The sequence below is a fragment of the Meles meles genome, chromosome 14 (assembly GCF_922984935.1).
Source record: "Meles meles chromosome 14, mMelMel3.1 paternal haplotype, whole genome shotgun sequence".
Lineage (NCBI taxonomy): Eukaryota > Metazoa > Chordata > Mammalia > Carnivora > Mustelidae > Meles > Meles meles.
This window is the reverse complement of record NC_060079.1, coordinates 22,771,228-22,790,335: the sequence shown is the minus strand read 5'-3', so window position 1 is coordinate 22,790,335 and position 19,108 is coordinate 22,771,228. Positions and strand designations below refer to the sequence as shown.

General features: G+C 43.2%; 1 protein-coding gene across 1 annotated transcript in view; it reads left to right on the top strand.

The window, feature by feature from the left end:
* Positions 1 to 3,897: 3,897 nt before the first annotated feature.
* WDFY2 (WD repeat and FYVE domain containing 2) overlaps positions 3,898 to 19,108 on the top strand; it is a 180,506-nt gene continuing 165,295 nt past the window's right edge. Inside the window, exon 1 of the mRNA XM_045978127.1 lies at positions 3,898 to 4,269. Coding sequence (XP_045834083.1) covers positions 4,133 to 4,269 — 137 coding nt within the window. The 5' untranslated portion in view covers positions 3,898 to 4,132. The remainder of the gene's footprint in view (positions 4,270 to 19,108) is intronic.

The window sequence follows — 19,108 nt, the reverse complement described above, 5'->3', positions numbered from 1 at the left end:
AACTATGGGGACAATGAAAAGATCAGTGATTGCCAAGGGTTTGGGTAGGAAGGGATGAACAGTCAGAGCACAGAGGATTTTGAGGGTACTGAAACTATTCTATATGGTATTATTATCATGGATACATATCATTATACATTTGTCCAAATGCGTAGAATGTACATCACCAAGAGTGAACCTTAAAGTAAATTATGGACTTTGGGTGGTAAAGATGTATCAATGCAGGTTCATTGATTGTAACAAATGTCCCACTCTGATGAGGGATGCAAATATGCAGGAGATTATGCCTATGTGGGGGCAGAGGTTATATGGGAACTCTCTATACTTTCCAGTCAATTTTACTTTGAACCTAAAACTGCTCTAAAAATATATTTAAAAATACATAGAAACAGATATATAGAGGAATCTTACTTCATGTCTTTGTATACATGAAAACCTATTGTTAACCCAAGTCTGCCCAGGCTAGAGAGAATGGAGAGGAAGATTAAGGGAAAAGTTTTGCAAAGTCATGCGCTTGCTTCTGGCACAGGTGAGTAGGGCAAAAAGCCACAGGCTGTGTTCTATTACTCAATGGACCACACACAAAAAAGACACTGGTCTGATCAGAAGCACTAGATGTTACCAGTGGCAGAGCAAGCAGCCTGGCTAGTTCCTCGTGATCGGGAAGAAAAAAGGGAAGAGGAGATGTGCTCCATGATGGGAGGCCTAGCCCTCTGTACCACTCCTCACTTTTCCTGCACCCTTCCACTGGATTCCTAGGTCTGGGATTCCCAGAAAACACAAGAGACCAAGGGTCACCTGCTTTAGAATCACCAGAAATTTATAAATATTCATATTCGCAGACCAAGCTCCCAGAACACCAAATTCGGTCATTCAGGGATAAGGTCCAGGGCTGTGCATTTTCGAAGAGTTCCCAAGGCATTCCTATGTGCATCTAGGCTTCAGAGCCACAAAAACCTTGCTGCTGAGAGGACTCTTGTTCCTGCTGCCAGAAAGAAAAGGGGTAATTGCATATGAGGCCTTTCTTTTGGATACCAATTATACCACCTGTTGGCTTTACCATATTGGTATTACCATCTGCCTATTGCGTATATTCTCTCCAGGATCATCGTATCCCAGGAATTAGGGAAAGGTTCAGATTCCAGCCTTTCCATTAAGCTCTAATGGAGAAGAGTTCAATTTAGACCTGCCTCTCTTTCTATTCATTCATTTGACAAATACTTATAGCATGTCTCCTAATGTGCCAGCTACTTCTTCGAGGGGCTGGAAATACAAGGATGAATAAGCAGATAAGGTCCTTTCTCTCCCAATGCTTCTCTTCTACTAGAGGGAGAACTAAGAAATAAACAAGAAACAAAGATTATTTGGGGCAGAAGTGAGGACTGGAAAACAAAACAGGGTTATATGACAGCCAGTGTTATGAAGAGGTAGGGTACATGAGAGGTGGGAGGGTAACATTTTCTAAGGAGCTAACAGTGGGGTGAAGACTTAATGTGAGAAGAAAATATCTAATGGTAAACACTGCAAAGGCCACCAGCAGGAAGAAGGTTAGTGTTTCTGAGATTTTTAGGTCAGGGTGTAGAGAGCACCGAATAGGAGAGGAGTGGTGAGGCTGAGAAGCATTTTATCTCAAGTGCAATGGTAATCCACTGTCAAATTTTAAACAGAGGAGTAACATGATCTGGCTTATATTTTAAAACAAAATCCTCTGACCACTGTGATAGAAATGGATTGAATAGGGGCACCTGGGTGGCTCAGTGGGTTAAGCCTCTGCCTTCAGCTCAGGTCATGATCCCAGGGTCCTGGGATGGAGCTCTGCATCTCTCTGCTCAGCAGGGAGCCTGCTTCCCCTCTCTTACTCTGCCTGCCTTTCTGCCTACTTGTGATCTGTGCCTGTCAAATAAATAAGTAAATAAAACATTAAAAAAAAAAAGGATTGAATAGGTTGGCGTTTGGCTGAATGGGGGAAGAGTTCAGGACAAGAAGCAGGGAAAGCAGTTAGGTTATTGTGGTAGTAGAGACCAGAGCATATGGTGACCTGGACTGGGGTATCACTGAGGTGATATGAGTGGGAAAATTCAAGATCTACTTTGGAGTTAGAGCTGATAGGACTTGTTAATGGTTTGGATAGGAGTTGTGAGGAAAAGAGAAGCAAGGATGACTCATAGGAACTTAGTTTTGAACCACTGAGTGAATGATGCAGTAGATTTAAAGATACTGTGTGGGAATGTTTGGAACACCTATTAAACAGTCAAGTGAAAAAGTGAAGTAGCATTACATATACGAGTTTGAGGTTCAGCAGTGAGGAGCATAAGAATAGTATTTGACACCATTGTGGTAGTCTGAATAATGACGCCCCAGATATGTCCATGTCCTAATCCCTGGAGCCCTAAAGGACCTATTGTGCATGAAGACACTTAAAATATGTCTTTTGTGGGTCTCACACAACACTCAAGGTAGGTATTATTATTTTCCACTTAATAGACGGGGAACCTGAGACTCAGAGAAGTGGAATGCCTTGTTCCAGGTCCCAGAACTGGAAAATAATCTATCTCACTTTCAAGTGCTTTACAGAATTTCTGCAGAGATAGGAGGTGGTAAAGAGTTGCACTGTGTGCTTCAAGACAGATCCTTAGCCAAAAGCCTGCCCTAGAAATGCATTTCTGTGAGGCCTGTCATGTCTTTGCCCAGCTTATTTTTCTGACCCCCAGAGCCCTTGCCAGCCCAATCACACCGCATGGCCACTCTTCAGCTAGTTTGTTAGCTCTGGGAGGACTTAGTTGGGTCATCACATAATGAACGACCCCACTTGCCAGGCCCTGTGCCAGGCACCTAACATTTATTCAATAATCACAGCAACTCTCTCCATTGTCTCTGGAGCAAGCCAGAAAGTCTGGATTACTGGGGAATGGAAAGAAGACAGGACCAGGAGCAAGGGGAGCCTGTGTTCAAGTCGTGCGGTGGTGGGTGGGGGTGGCGCATAGCCCTAACTGGGAGCTAAAGTAACCTTGGGCTAGTAACCGACTCATTTAAGAAAACCAGAAAGATTACACTACAGATGATTTGGAAACTTCCCTCGAAGACACTCGAATGAGAGATTCTCTTCTTTTTCCATCTCTAGTGCTCCACTATTACAGGCAGCAGTCTGAACCAAGGGTGCAGTGACCGCCTACCTGTTCAGCCCTCAGTTCCCTCCTTAGAGGTGAGTCGGTGCCGCGACTCAGCCAATTTCCAGGGAAGCTGCCGGGCTCCCGAAGTGGGCGATAGGTCATTCCAGGATAAGGGAGAAGAGGCTCCGAAAAACTACAACTCCCAGGAGCCCCTGGCGGGCCACTCGACAGCCTGGGCCTGGTGCATGCTGGGAAGCAGCACACTGTCTCCAGCCGCAGCAGGCTCATTGTTAAAGCGGCTCTGCACAGGTAACCCATGCGCATGCCCAGTCACGTCCCAACTAGTTCAGCTTCTTTCCTTCCTGCAGGATTCTTCTCTTTCCGGCCTCGCCCAGGCGCCCTTTTCCACGCCCCACCCCGCCCCTTCTTAGGGATTTTGGAGGGGGCGGGCCTCTCTCAAGCGCGTTCCCAGGAGTGTTTACACGCGCATTCATGAAAGATTAAAAACACTGGATGTGGAGGGTGTTGAGTCTAGGAGACCACAGATAATGGAAGGCGCATGCGTTCCAGGGACGGTCCTGCTGGGCGTCGGGAATCACAAAGGGGCGGAGTGGAAACGCGGCAGTGAGCTGACGCACGCGCATTGGGCCGCCAGCGCCCCGCCTCCTTCAGGTTTCCTCTCCAACTCCACTACTCTTCCGGAAGTGCCGCCGCCCTCGCGCCCACCAGCGGCCACCCCCTGGGCCAGGCCCCGCCCCCATCGGCTCCGCCCCCCAACTCTCCGCCCCCTCCTCCGGTGCTGGCGCCGGCTTGCAGCCCAGGTCCTGGCGGTTTCGGTGCCCCAAGCCGGGAGCGCGGAGTCGTTCCCGGAGCGGCGGCCAGGCTATGATCGCGGGTCCTCGGCGTCCCGCTCCGGTCACCCAGAGTCCCTGTCTTCGCTTGTACCTGTACCCGAGCAGTCTCCTCAGCCCGGCCCCGCGGCGCGGTTGTCGGCAGCGACCCCGGCGCGCCCCCTCCTCCCGATGGCGGCGGAGATCCAGCCCAAGCCGCTGACCCGCAAGCCCATCCTGCTGCAGCGGGTCGAGGGGTCCCAGGAGGTGGTGAATATGGCCGTGATCGTGCCCAAGGAGGAGGGCGTCATCAGCGTCTCGGAGGACAGGTACGGACCGCCGCCCCTCGGCCGCGAGGAGGGGCGGGACGGGCCGGCGGTCCCGGAACCCGGGTTCCGGGCTGTGCCTCCACGTAGGCGCGAGTGTAGACGACTCCCCCAAGTTTTTAATTATAATGCGCATCCTGATGGTGCTGGTGTCCAGCTGCGCTCTGCCGCCACTGCGTGGCTCTGGGAAGCGGAGACCAGACGGCGGCGTGCGCTCTGGCCTTGCCCGGGGCGGGTGGCGCTGGCTGTGCCAGGGTGGCTCTTAGACTAACGGTGCGCGGGCCACTGGACCTTGGTCAAGCCCTAAGGACCGAAGGGGAAGAGGGTGGGGCCGCCCAGTCCTGCAGGTGTGTGCGTGGGAAGGATGCTCCGAGAGCCCTTGCTAGATAACTAAGGGTTTTTGAATGCTCTGGTACAGTTCTTAGGGCTCCAGACAGAAAGTAAATGCCACTCCCTTCTCCCAGTCAGTCCCACGGAATCCAGATCTCCTTCTTACACTGAATTCAACGAATATTCCAAGTTGTGAGAAGAGTGGAACTTTGGGCTCCTGACTGAAAGGAGAGGTGCCTTCTCTTCTTTGCACTCCTTTTCTTATTTCTTCGAGTTGAAGGGGAAGCGCCCAGAACTTGCAGGGGACCACTGCTGCAAATAGCTCTCGAGTTCCTTCCCTTCGCTTGCTTCCTTTCTTTTTGCTTAATTTTGCTTAATTTGCAGAAGTGGAGCCCGTTGTTCTGCCTTTAATAATTTCCCTTGTTTTTCAGACAATAGCGTTTGCGCTTTAACTTAATTCATTTAATATGAAGAAATTTAGCCGATGAAGCTGATTTCCATAGGATTGATGCCTGAATATAGTAATTATGGTGTTTATCTGGAATTGTTTCAATAATACCAACTAGTGTTCTAAAAATTGCAACTCTTTGGAGGTATATGAGAAGGGGCTTTTTATCTTAAGACACTAGTTAGGTTTCTTAATGTAAATTCAAATTATGCTGATGTAGAGATTTTTTTTTTTCTGTGACCAGGACAGTTGCAGGCAGGGGTAAAGTAGCAACGTGTTCATTACTGTCTTTATAGTCATTTCAGCACTTTGCATATAGTGTGGCCTAACAAAAGTTTGCCTGATATGTCTCTTTATATGATAGGTTCTTCAGTAGAACTAGGATGAGTATATTAATCACCCATGCTTGTCTACATCATCCACCATACGAATGGCCAAGGCCAAAATGTGCTCGATTCATTTCCTAGATCCAGTGGGGGAAATTGTAAACATAGGTCAGTGGCAAGCACTCTACAGCGAACAGAAGAAATATGTTGCCGAAATGGAGTACATGGATTAAAAACCTTTTGAAATTCAAAGTAGTTTATGAGTGTTTAATTTTTTTTTAAGATTTTATTTATTTATTTGACAGGCAGAGATCACAAGTAGGCAGAGAGGCAGGCAGAGAGAGAGAGAGAGGCTGAGCAGAGAGCCCGATATGGGGCTCCATCCCAGGTCCCTCAGATCATGACCTAAGTTGAAGGGAGAGGCTTAACCCACTGAGCCAGCCAGGTGCCCCTACAGAATTGTTTCTAAAGGGATATACTGACTTTACTTTCTCAGTCTATAACTGCTGTAGATGAAACTGCTCAACCTAACTGCTGTAGGAAATTGATAAATAAGTTTTATAAGTCAAGTAAAAGAAGGGGAAAGTTAAACTTAAGCTCCGTTAATATTAGTTTTGAAACTTTTTGCTTTGGTTTATGGTTTAGAAGAGGTTAGTTTTCAGAGTTTTTTGTTTTGTTTTGTTTTTTTAAGAGTTCAGAGGAATTTTAGAGGTTATTTGCTCTAACTGCTTCGTTTCATGGATGAGAAAATTAAGGCAAGAGAATTTACCTGCCCAAATTCGTGTAGCAGGTGGTGAAGTCAGGCCTAGCTCCTGAGTCTCCTGATTTCCATTTTCGTGTGTTTATCTTGAAGGAAACAGCTTTAGTAGGATGCATTTCAAGGTGTTTGGAGAAGCTGAAGTAGCATATATGAAAGAAACTGGAAGATAAATCTCATTTGATTACAGGACAAAAGAAATGTGACGTTTACCTATATGGTAGCTTAATTTTCACTTTTCTAGTTTACAATGTAAATAATAGGAATTATTTTATTATAGAGTTACTGTTAAATAAAGAAGGTCCGCCCATAAGTCCAGAATTATTCTTTACATATATTTTACTAATACTCAAATTGGCAAATCTGTGTTTCCATACTCACAAGTGACAACAGCTTTGTTATTTAGAGCTCAGTTTTGATTATGGTTTTCATTAAAAGGGAATTGATCTCTTTCAAAATCTATCATTATGCCATTTGACATAATGCTAAAGATATGAAGATAGAATATTTGATTTTCAACAAAGCCATTTTCATTAACTGCTTCAACTAGAAACTAACAGTTTTCATTCCTGAACTCCAAGGTTAAATCACAAATAACATCCTATCCTGTATGGCAGTGTCCCAGAAGTTCTTTGGAAACCTGGTTTCCCTTTTTGATTTCTGAATCCAGATAGCTTTATCTAGCCTTAGAAAACACTTAACATTTTTTATTTTAAACGGTATTATTGATACTTAGGGTCCATTCATCTTCTCTATAATTTTCCACGGTGCTATGTGTGTTTTATTCATTGTAATATCTTTAGGGCCTAGCAAAGTGCCTGATGCATGGTGGGCCCCCCAAGCATTTGCTGTGCATCAGTGACTGATATATTTTTGTTATTGTTCCTGAAGCATCTTAGCTATGGTAGGTATTTAGTTGATATTTATTGAATGACTTTTATGACAACCTATTAAAGCCCTGTGTGGACAGATGTGTGCACTTGTGGGAGAAGGACTGTATTGGGTGGTCTTCAGGGTGCCCTACAACTTTGAAAGTCCATGCATTGCTTCGTTCATTCCATCAACAAACGTTTAAATTTTTGTTGTGTTCTGAGCACTTGAGTAGATTACATTGGTGAAATGACAAGATCCTTTCAAGATATAATTTAGTGCTGGGAAGTTTTAGAAGATAATAAAACAAAACCACAACCTCTAAGATTTAGTATTGAAAAGAGAATTTTTGGAGAGGGAAGAGTGGCCAGATTCTGCAGCCCTTATTGTCCCCTACATTTTATCGTCTCTTGGGGGATTCTTTCACTTGGATTGCCATTTTCATCCTACTGCTGCTGTCAGTAGTGGGTTGATAACATTCTAATCTTCAGGCCAAAGAGTCCATAAAAACCCTCATCCTCAGTTTCCCTTAGCGCAGTTATGACAGCCTGGAACTTTACTAGAGACCAAGGAAGGAAATATAAGGGAACATAAGAAATATTAAAAAACAATCTGATTTCAAAGATTAGATTTCTGGTGATATCAGTTCCCAGTTTTGGGAACTGCCTGGCCATTTCTGTGTCTTTGATTTGCATATAGTTGGATTCTGGATTCTGTCTCCAGGAGACACACCTACCTTTGGTACTTTGGGTTCCTCATGTTCCAACTGCCTTGTGGACTGTCTTTTCTGAGTGGATGCCATCTTATCATTCCTTGCTTAGCTTGATTATAGTTGACACTGACATCTAGTCTGTAGCTTCCTGGGAGCTTCCTTGTCCTGTGATGGCTTCTTCTCCAGTGATGAAGGCCAGGAGAGACCTCTCTCTAGGTGGGACCTAGCCCCATCTAGACGTCTACATTTATATATTCTTTATATTCATATTTTAACACAAATCAACAGTCTTGGCATTCATACAGAGAGTTTTAGTAACTCTGGGTAGTTACTAGTGGGCAGTTAAAGGAAGTTCTTGTCTGTACCTTTGCAGTGGGTAAAGGCGGGGGGGGGGGCTCCGTTTTTATCTCAGTATAAAGAGATGTGCGGAAGACAGGTACAAACATCGTCGTCTGGGGTTACTGAAGAACCTCGCTTGTGGTGGTTAGAGGAAAGGAGTGCTCCTACAGATGGATCTTGCAGGAGGAGTTCATGTGGAAAAGTGAGGGTAAAGGAAAGAGCATTGTAGGTAGAGGAGGAAGAGAAAACTCCCATTCACGGAGAAGCACTAAAATGGACTGATTAAGAGTATAGATTCAGCAGCCAGTTAGCTTGAATTCAGAACTCAGTTCTGAGTGATTTGAGGAATCTGGAAAATAAGTGTCTCCAGAGAAGTGACTATGAGTGGAACTTTCTAAAACCTCTGGGCACAAGAATTTGAAATTCTTTTCTGGATAAAAAGATCCAAGGCTGTGGTGGTGGGGTATTGGGGCGGAGATTCTGATGGGTGGGTGGGGGAGGCACTGTTGGGGATGAGTGTAATGGAGAAGGGAGTGTGGGGGGATGACCATCTTATATTCTAATTTTGTTCAGGACCAATTTATGCAACGTAGTGTTCCCTGTGATCCTTAGGGGCAGACAGAACCCCTCCCCCCTCCCATGGTAAAAGAGTCAGATTTTTATCTACCAATGAGGAGATCTGATTCCTAGTGCCTAGCACAAGGCGGTATATATTCATTGAATGAGTTATGCAATGGCTGATCAATCACCAGTTTGGAATGAATTGGGCTTGAGGAAGTGGTGAGTTTTCTGGAACAAAGATACTTGAGTTGAGCCTGAGAAAAACTTAGTAGTTTGCTTTCAGCCAGGATCACAGTATACAGCAGGGGATGGGGTTAGGAAGGGACTGGGACAAGAGAAGGGTTGGATTTTTTTTTTTCTTTTAATCTCTAAGGTGTTTTTTGTTTTGTTTGTTTTGTTTCTGTTTTTTCATTCTGAACTACCTGATTCTAAGTGGTTACCACTACTTGACTATTTCTTGAAAAGATATGTTAAAATTTCATTTCGTTTTATAAATCCTCGTGCTCTTGGTTGATTTACCATTGGTTCTTATCATTGTGAAATTGCACTATCTCAGTTCTCTGGCTGAAACCATTGTTTCACTAATACTTAGACCTTGGCTCAGTTCAGCTGAGTTCCTGGTAGTTTGATGCCATGTATTTTATAATACTTGCATCCAAGAAATATTTGGAAAATGCAAATCAGAGGTTTCCCACAGTGCAAGTTCTGAATGTTGAGTTCTTAAGAGTGATGATATGAGGTCATTAAAGGGGACAAAATTAGAACCCATCTAAATACATTTTTGAGTGTGTCATTTGTCTATTTAATGGCATAAAATTAATAAACTTTCAACTATGCACTTGAGACTCTTCACTAGGTGGTAATAATTGCTGGTTTCAAGGGCCCCAAATGGGAATTTACTCCATGTGATTGTTGAAAATTAGACCTTGATACTGAATTCAGAGCATGAGGCAGTCTTAATGCCAGCAAATCTGTCTGGAAACAGGCTGCCTCTATGTCTCTAAAGGTCAGAATACAGATTGACTTTTTAAGAAAAGATCACTATGGGAAAGCTTGTTTAAGGAGGCTTACTGGAGGAGGCTTAGCTCCCAGTGACCCCAGAGCTCCTGATGGTTCTGAATTTCCTACTTAATGTATGCACTTATACCAGATTCTGTCCAGGACCTCAGAGATCTTAATCAGGGTACATTCATCTGCAGGACAATGGAAAATTCGGACCCTCTGAAAATGAGTGATTCTTGGATTGTGAAATCCTGACCAACAATCTTATACCTCATGTGTTAACTAAACTTACTTTGAAAAAGAAAAATAAGTAAAAATCATAGGATGTTAGTAGCTGGATGAGGAGGCTTTAGAGGGCTGATCTGTTCCAAGCAAACCAAATCAAAACTGTTAAAAAGGAAATACTACTTTTCCTCGTATAGCGTCTTTCCCTGTCTCAGTTTTCACGTTGAATTTGGCTTTGAGAGGGAAACACTTTCTATTTGTCACTGAGAAACATCTTGAGGCCATGAAAAAGTTAACAGTTTGGGGGAAATTAAAGCACAGTGGCATCTAGAAATCAATAAGTAAATTGATTAAATAAATAATAAATAATAAATAAATAAATAATAATAAATAAATCAATAAGTAAAGTGATTAAAGATTGTTTCAAGTAGTGAGCTGTTGGTATCTGTAGCATAATCTCGATTATATACAATATATACTTATCTGAAAAGGAAGTGGCCTCAAGCCAAGCTTTTCTTCTCAACTGCAGTATCACAATAGAAGGAATTTTTATTTCGATAGATCTTCCAAGGAGATGCCACAGTTAACCTAAAAATTTCCCAACACAAAAAATAACTTTGCTTGTGCACCTTCAGGCAGTTTCATTACTTTTTTTTTTTTTTTTAAAGGGCAGGGGGCCTCCTCATCCAAACATTGCATTTAGTCATCAGTAAAAATTAATGCAGGGGCACCTGGGTGGCTTAGTCGGTTAAGCATCTGACTCTTGATCTCAGCTCAGATCTTAATCTCTGGGTTGTGAGTTCAAGCTCCGTTTTAGGCATGGAGCCTACTTTAAAAAAAAAAGAATTAAAAAAAAAATTCAGAGGTGTAAGAAACTAGCAAATGAGACCAAAAAAAGAAAACAAAGTCATCTGCTGGTCTCTTGGCAGGGTTGGCTGCTTTGTGCTCTCATGTGCCTCTAATTTAAAGATTCTTGGAGGAGAACTGGGCCTGGGAATCTGATCTCAACTGTTCCCAGCATTGACCTTGGGCACTGCCTAGGGCATTTCATCACTCGAAGCCTCAGTTTCTTCCATCTGGCCAAGGACCGTGTAGGGTTTCTGAGCTGTGACTCTGGCAGCTCTGTGACTAGACAGGCATAAACTGTCTGCAGCCACATCACCCTCAAGCAAACCTTGAGCCGAGGGAGGTGTGGAGAGTGGAAAAAGTGGCCCGTACTATGTGAGGCAGTTCTAAAATGATACTTTCTGGAGCCTTTGGAGGGCAGCGCTTATTTCTTCCTGGATGAAGTATTAAAGAGGCGTTTGTTTTGTATTGGTGCTGAATACTCAGTTGAACTGGATTCACTGCATTCCTACTTCTGGATGAATCCTTTGGTTTCAAATAACTGAATAGCTTAGCTCTGGGTGGTTTGCTGGTCCCCTTGTCAGGGACTGAGTGGTCTAGAGTAATGCCTTTGACACCTTTTGACCACATAACATAGTAAGAAATATATTTAGCTGTGCGACCCCAAACTGTAGACTCTCACACATACGCACGTATATAACCAAAGTTCTGTAAAACGGTGTCCTTTAAATGTGACATGCATGCATCTGTTCCGTTGTCGTCTGCATGGTTGTGACTCATTCAGCTGATTTCATGAGCCAGAGTTGAGAACAGCAGGTTGAAAGGCAGAGCTTTAGAGAAAGTTTTGGTTTTTCTGGAAGGTGGGAATACAGTTCCCCTTAGGGACCTTCACTGCCTGCTCTTGCCCCCCAGCCTTTTCCGCCCCTGGCCTGCCCTGCCTTTCTGAATTTCCAGAGACCAGAGCACTGACCTTGTCTCAGAGTCCTGAACCCTTCGCGCCCAGAGCCAGAAGCTCAGAGAACACCAGCAGCACAGCAGACTGAGCAGCTGTAAGTGGCTGTATTTTGGCTTCCTGTGATGTGTTCATTTATTCCTGAGTTTTAGGACTCAGAGATGGTGCTTCTCATCCAAATTCTGAATGTCAGCAGCTCACCTCCCTGTGCTTTTCTCTTTAGCTGGTCTTTTAGCTTTTTGCCTATAATGTGGAGCTGTTTGGGGATTCTGTGCTTTTTCCATTTGTTGTTACTTTAAAAAAAATTTTTTTTTAAAAGATTTATTTATTTATTTGAGAGAGAAAGAGTGGGGAGCGGGCAAAGGGAGAGGAGAGAGAAAAATCTCAAGCAGACTCCCTGCTGAGCAAAGAGCCTGACACAGGGCTCCATCTCACAACCCTGAGATCATCACCTGAGCAGAAACCAAGAGTCAGACGCTTAACTGACTGAGCCACGCAGGCGCCCCTTCCATGAACAATATTGGTAACATCACCTCCCCTTCTCTCCCCTCCCCCCGACATACAACCACCCACATCGCCACCACCAACTGTTAATGACTGATCGAATGGACATGTGAAAGACAAGTCGTGGGGTGCCGTTGGTGTGACAGTAATGGGAACATAAAGCAGAGTCTGAGAAGCAGACATGGGTGGTGTGTCTCTAGACTTGGAAGTAGAGGATAACTAGAGTGTCCAGTCTGTACAGGGGGTCGTCTCTCCATCAGGCTATTTCAGCGTCTGCACGTGGGAGTCATCCCACTGACACCCCCCTTCCTTCTAGGTATAATTTGACTTGCTGTGCAGCTTTGTTATCAGGGAGAGATACCCCTGTCATTTGCCTAAGGCAGAATGGGCATCACCTTCAGGCTGGTGGATCCAGACTGTGGTAAATGCCTATCCTGGCCTTGTCCATCTCAGGAATTAGAAGATCTAAGGATGCATGACCAGTGGTGGAGGCTGGAAAGTCCCAGGTCAAGCCATTAGAGCGGTCAGATGAAATCCCTCCTTCTGCCTCACAGTTGGTACCTTCTTGCGGTGTCCTCATATGGTGGAAGGTCTAAAAGTTATTATTATTATTTTTAAAAGATTTTATTTATTTGACAGAAATCACAAGAGAGGCAAGCAGAGAGAGAGCAAGGGAAGCAGGCTCTCCGCTGAGCAGAGAGCCCGACACGGGACTCGATCCCAGGACCCTGAGATCATGACCCGAGCCGAAGGCAGCGGCTTAACCCACTGAGCCACCCAAGCGCCCCTAAAAGTTATTTTTTTAAGCGGTTTCTAAACTCAACGTGGGTCTTAGACTCCCAACTCCCGAGACAAGTTGTCTTGATCTATGCTCTACCGACCAAGCCAGCCAGGAGCCCTGTTACTGCATTTTTTTTTTTTATCTTTTCGTCAATTTCTGAGGATCAATTTGTGTTTTAAATAACCATAACAATCCCTCTGGAGAATGTTTACATTTTAAATAAAGATAATATAACCATAATAAAAAATGATCACCATAAACCTCATAACACAATGACTGTTAGTGTTTTATATGTATTTCCTTCCAGAAGTTTTGCTAATGCAGCTTTCAAAAATAGGACTGTAATCACATACTTTTTTATTCTTGCCGCCGCTTAAAATTGTGCCACCTGCTATGTTGTCTTTAGCCATCATCTTCAGTGGCTGTATATTTTTCTTTTCCTTCATTTGCACTTGTATTTATGTAAGACTTATACTGTATGTACTTGGCCCTTGGTGAGCAGGACACCCTGTTCTCAAGGTACTGATAATCTAAATGTTAGGATGAAAACTGTTAGGCAGGCATATAGCTATTTTCCCCCCATATTTTTGGATTTTTTTTTTTAAGGAAAAATTAGAAAAATTTTGCAATATTGCTTTCCAAAATATTTGTGCCACTTTATGATATTAGTGTATAATATTGGAATATTAGCTTGGCCACATCTGACCAGCCACGGATATTATCATTTTAAAAATCTTTTTTATAGTTTACGTGATAGTTTCTTCTGTAAGGGTGGCATTACTCTGGCATTCTATTCTGTCAGTGTGTCGTATCCCAGCAGACCTGCCCCGTGACAGCCAGTGGCCAGGAGATGTGTGTGGCTGCTGTCCATAGTGTTCTCCTTTGCAGGCTTCTGTTGTCCCCACTGGTCTCTTGGCCCTTGCTTCGTTGATGTTAATTTGTATGTTTTGGATGGCTCATGAATATTTTTTTTAAAGATTTTATGTATTTATTTGTTTTAGAGAGAGAGTGTGGGAGATGGGCAGAGGGGGAGGGAAAGGGGGAGAAAGAATCTCAAGCAGGCTCGGTGCTGAGTGTAGAGCCTGACAAGGGGCTTGATCTCATGACCCTGAGATCACCACCCAAGCTGAAACCGGGAGTCAGATGCCTGCTCGACTGAGCCACCCAGGCGCCCCTGGATATTTTTTTATTTATTTCTTTACTTGTTATATTTCCTTTTTGTGAATTGTCTGTGCCTGTCCTTTGTTTCCCCATTGATGGCTCCTGGTTCTTCTGCACAATTTCTTGTGTGTGTATTCCGTAGATATAGTAAGGATATTAACCTTTTGTCTATTGTATATCCAGATATATGCCTTATCCTCTGTTTATTTTTCACACAGAAAACATTTACTTTTTAATTGAACCATCTGTGCTTTCTTGTTAGTGAAGTTTCTTCTATCTTTCCTAATTTTGGGAAGTAATTTTCTTTCCCCAGGGAGTCGTTGCATATGCATATTTTGTTTATCATGGTTATATAATTTGGTGGAAAAGTAACTTCTTGATTCATTTCGAATGTATTTTGTTGGATGGTATAAACTGGGGAGTGTAAAGGGTATTTCTGAAATTTGCTGTTGATTATTTCGACTTCATTTACTGAATAGTCCTTATGCTTTCTTTTGTATGTATTTGTGAAACTGCCTTTATCGCAAAATTAAATTTCATAATCAACAGGGCCTTCTGTGGGTTTCTTTTAATACTGGTTCTATACTGGGGTGCCTGGGTGGCTCAGTGGGTTGGGCCTCTGCTTTCGGTTCAGGTCATGATCTCAGGGTCCTGGGATCAAGTCCCACATTGGGCTCTGTGCTCGGTGGGGAGCCTGCTTCCCCCTCTCTCTCTGCCTGCCTCTCTGCCTACTTGTGACCTCTCTCTCTCTGTCAAATAGATAAATAAATAAAATCTTAGAAAAAATATTGGTTCTATACTTTCAATTACTGTAACTAATGAGTTGTTCTTCATGGCATCCTGTTATCTGTCTCTGATAATAGCCTGAGTCTCTCTGGCCAGGTTGGCGAGTTTTTAATAGGATAGGCATCATTTGGCTCCAGATGATTGGCTCTTTCCCAAACTTTGGGACTTCAGAGTTTCAGTTTCCACATCTGTAAATTGGGCATAATGGGTCCTCCTGTAGTTGTTGTGAGATTGAGATGAGCCGACATTCCTGCAGCACTTGGCTTTGTACTGGGAGCATAGATGGTGCTGAGTAGAGGGGAGTTTATTTCTTATGATACCACCGTGCCTCTAAGTAGGTAAGCTTTTCCTGTTGCTATAGTTCCATTAAGGCTTGACTATTTTAAGAGTCACCTTGGGGGGCGCCTGGGTGGCTCAGCGGGTTAAAGCCTCTGCCTTCAGCTCAGGTCATGATCCCAGGGTCCTGGGATCGAGCCCCGCATCAGGCTCTCTGCTTAGCGGGGAGCCTGCTTCCTCCTCTCTCTCTGCCTGCCTCTCTGCCTACTTGTAATCTCTATCTGTCAAATAAATAAATCTTTAAAAAAAAAAAAAAAGAGTCACCTTGGATACACAAAGGCAGGGCTATTGAATTTTTGTTTGTGTGTGTTCATATGGTTTGGAGCCCTTGTTTCTCTTCTCTAGATACAGAAGTGTAATGTTGCTTGGATTTTTATACTGCCACTTCCCAGATTTGCCCCCTGAAAGCCAGTGGTCAGGAGATAGATGTGGCTGCTGGCTGCTGTGTTCTCCTTCACAGACCTCTTCCCCTTTCCATTTGTCATTGTCCTGAAATGATGTGTCCATTGTCCCCACTTGTTTCTTGGAGGTCAAGGGCTGTATCTTCCATGTATTCCATGGGGAATATTTTAAGATAGGGGTGTATGTCTGAGCTACTCTCCACTGGAAGCCTGGGCATCACAAGCCCACAGCTGGTGGGTGGAGTTCACCCTTAGGCACATGTTGACCCTATGCAGTGTTTCTGGAAGTTTGAATTAGTATCCAAGTTCTAAAAATCTGGATTTCACATAAAAGTCCTTTCACATAAAAGTCCAGATTGCTGGCCTCTCTTGACAGATGGGGAGATATGGCTGTGCCATCCCTTCCTATGGACAACTTCTGGCTAAGGTCATTTGGGCAAGGCCATGAGAGGGACACCCTGCTGCCTACCTGTGGGGAAACTGTATAGGAGATGCGCCTTTCCTGTCTTCCTCTGAGTCTGAAAGGCAGCACTTTCCCTTGTGTGTTGCCAGTAGTTTGAGTTTCTTGGGTATTTAGAAGAAGTAGAAGAAATGGAAGATATCCAGAAAGCCCATCTTTCTAAAAAATTAGGTAGGGGTTGGAAGGAGGAAGCACATATGTTAAACATTAAGGCAGCTTTTATAAGCCAGCCTCATGTTATACACAGTAAATATATAAAATAAAGGCAGGTATAGGTGAATTAGGCTGGGCATTTATCCCTTCTTATCCCCTCTCCAGAGGCTTTGTAGCAATGTTGGAGCCTGGGGCTCAAGTCAGGGAGAGTTGGGTTTGATGCTTACTGTTGCCCTCTGCCAGTGGTATGATGATCTTTGCAGCTGTCAAATGGGAATTAAAAGAATACCTACCCCGTGGGATTATTCTGGGGGTTCAGTGAGGCTGTGCTCTGAAGTGCTGCATCTAGCCATTCCTATGGGGATGTTAGGCTTTGCCTTCCTTCCTGCGGACTGTTTTTCTAATATGTTTTATTTATTTAATTTTTTAGAAGATTTTATTTATGAGAGAGAGAGAGCATGAGAACAAGCCAGGATGGACGGGGGGAGGGGCAGAGGGAGAAGCAGTCTCCCCACTGAGCAGGGAGCCAGATGCAGGGCTCCATCCCAGGACCCAGGGATCATGACCTGAGCCCAAGGCAGACGCTTAGCTGACTGAGACACCCAGGGGTCCCTGAATTGATTTTTTCATAGTTTTGCATAATGTATGTGAAAATAATTCACATATTGTCAGGTCCTATACAGATGTTAAGGACTGTGGCTCTAAATACAAAACATAAATATATTCTTTTGTTTGTTTGTTTGTTTTTTTGAGAGAGAGAGAGAGAGAGAGTGTGTGTGTGTGTGTATGTGTGTGTGAGAGAGAGAGACAGCAGGGGAAGGGACAGAGGGAGAGGGAGAGAGAATCCCAACTGAGAGCCCAACTCAGGGGTCGCTCTCAATCCCCAAGATCATAATCTGAGCTGAAACCAAGAGTTGGACACTTAACTGATGGAGCCACCTGGGCGCCCCAAATGTATATAATTATTTGAATTTGGAGAGTTTTGTATTTTCTTTATTTCTTTTCTTTGTTTTTCAAAGCAGATGGATGTAATATTTTAAATTCATTTAAATTCTAATGTAAAAAAACCTGTAAAATTACGACATTGCCTATTATTTTGTTGATCTGGATTAATATTTTTCTGGAATCAGTTCCATTCTGTAGAAGAGAATCTTTGTGTGCTGTTAGAATTATAGTAATCTGTTTTAGTGCTCATTGGCATTTCTGGCCTTGTCTGATATGTTAGAGGTTGATTTTGTTTGTGGGAGAAGGGGTGTTGGGAATGGCTATTTATTATATTCTGATTTTTGAATTTATGTTTGAATGGCTTAATAAGTTCTCTTTATATTTCAAAGCTCAGATGGTAAACAGTTTTGAAGAATGTGTAATTTTTCTCCAGAAGGTAAGACTGAATTAGGCTAGTTATGCTTAAACATAGTAGTCAGCTGAATTAATAGGCCTTTTGGACGGATTAAATTGGTTTGGAATTTGGTTGCACTGTGGGAAGTTTCTGGGTATCAGATGTACACAGTGTAGATCTTTGAGCATTATCTGAACAGAGTAGGAAAAAAGCTGAGAAAAAAAAAAGTTCACTTAATCTGAAAAGGTTCACAGTAGTATGGGGAGAGGAAGAGGCCCAGGCAAGGAGTCTTAAGGCTCCAGAGAGATGTGTGGGTTCCCTGTAGGTATGTATGTGTGGGTTGTCCTTTTTCTCTGGTATGATCTTTACCCCACCTCTCTGGTTTTACTCTTTGTTTTCTTTTCAAAAATGCCCCCCCCCCCCATGTATAGGCTCCCCATTATCAAAATCACTTACCAGAATGGTACATTTTTACCAAGGATGAACTGTGCTGACACATCGTTGTCATCCAAAGTCCATTGGTTACCTGGAACTCACCCTTGATGTTGTATATTTTATGGACAAATGTATAATGACATACCATCATTATAGTACCAAACAGTACTTTCACTGCTCTAAATATCCTCTGTGCTCTGCCTCCTCATCCTGTTTCCCCCACTGCCCCCGAGCACTGATCTTTTATTTTATTGTCCACGGTTTTGCTTTTTCTAGATTGCCTTCTTTCATTTAGTAATATACATTTATGTTTCCTCCATGTCTTTTCATGTCTTAATGGCTCATTCCTTTTTAGCAGCGAATAATAGTCCATTGTCTGGATGTAGCACAATTTATCCATTCACCTCCTGAAGGACATCTTGGTTGCTTCCAAGCTTTGGCATTTATCAGTACAACTGCTGTAAACATTCCTGTGCAGGTTTTTGTGTGGGCATGTTCCCAGCTCCTTTGGGTAAATACCAAGGAGTACAATTGGTGGTGAATCGTATGGCACAAGTATGTTTAGTTTTACAAAAACCTGCCAAACTGTCTTCCAGGGTGGCTGTCCCATCTTGCATTCCCTCCAGCACTGAGGATTTGATGGTATTAGTGTTCTGGATTTTGGCCATTCTGATAAACAGGTACTGATACCTCATTGTTATTTTCATTTGCATTTCAGTGACACAGGAGGTGGAATCTCTTTTCATGTGCTTATTTGCCATCTGTAGGTTTTCTTTGGTGAGGTGTCTATTAAGGTCTTTGACCCAGGTTTTTTTTTGTTGTTGTTGTTTGTTTGTTTGTCTTAACTTGAATGGTTTGTTTTCTTATTGTTGAGTTTTGAAAGTTCTTTGTATATTTTGGATAATAATCCTTTTTTGATTTTTTTTTTTTTTTTTTGGTAAATGTTTTCTCCCAGTCTCTGGCTTATCTTCTCATTGTCTTGATATTGTGTTCACTGAGCAGAAATTTTAGATTTAAAGAAATACAGTTTATCAGTTCTTTTTTTTTTTTTTAAGATCTTATTTATTTATTTCAGAGAGAGAGAGTGAGCAAACATGAGCAGGGGAGGGGACAGAGGG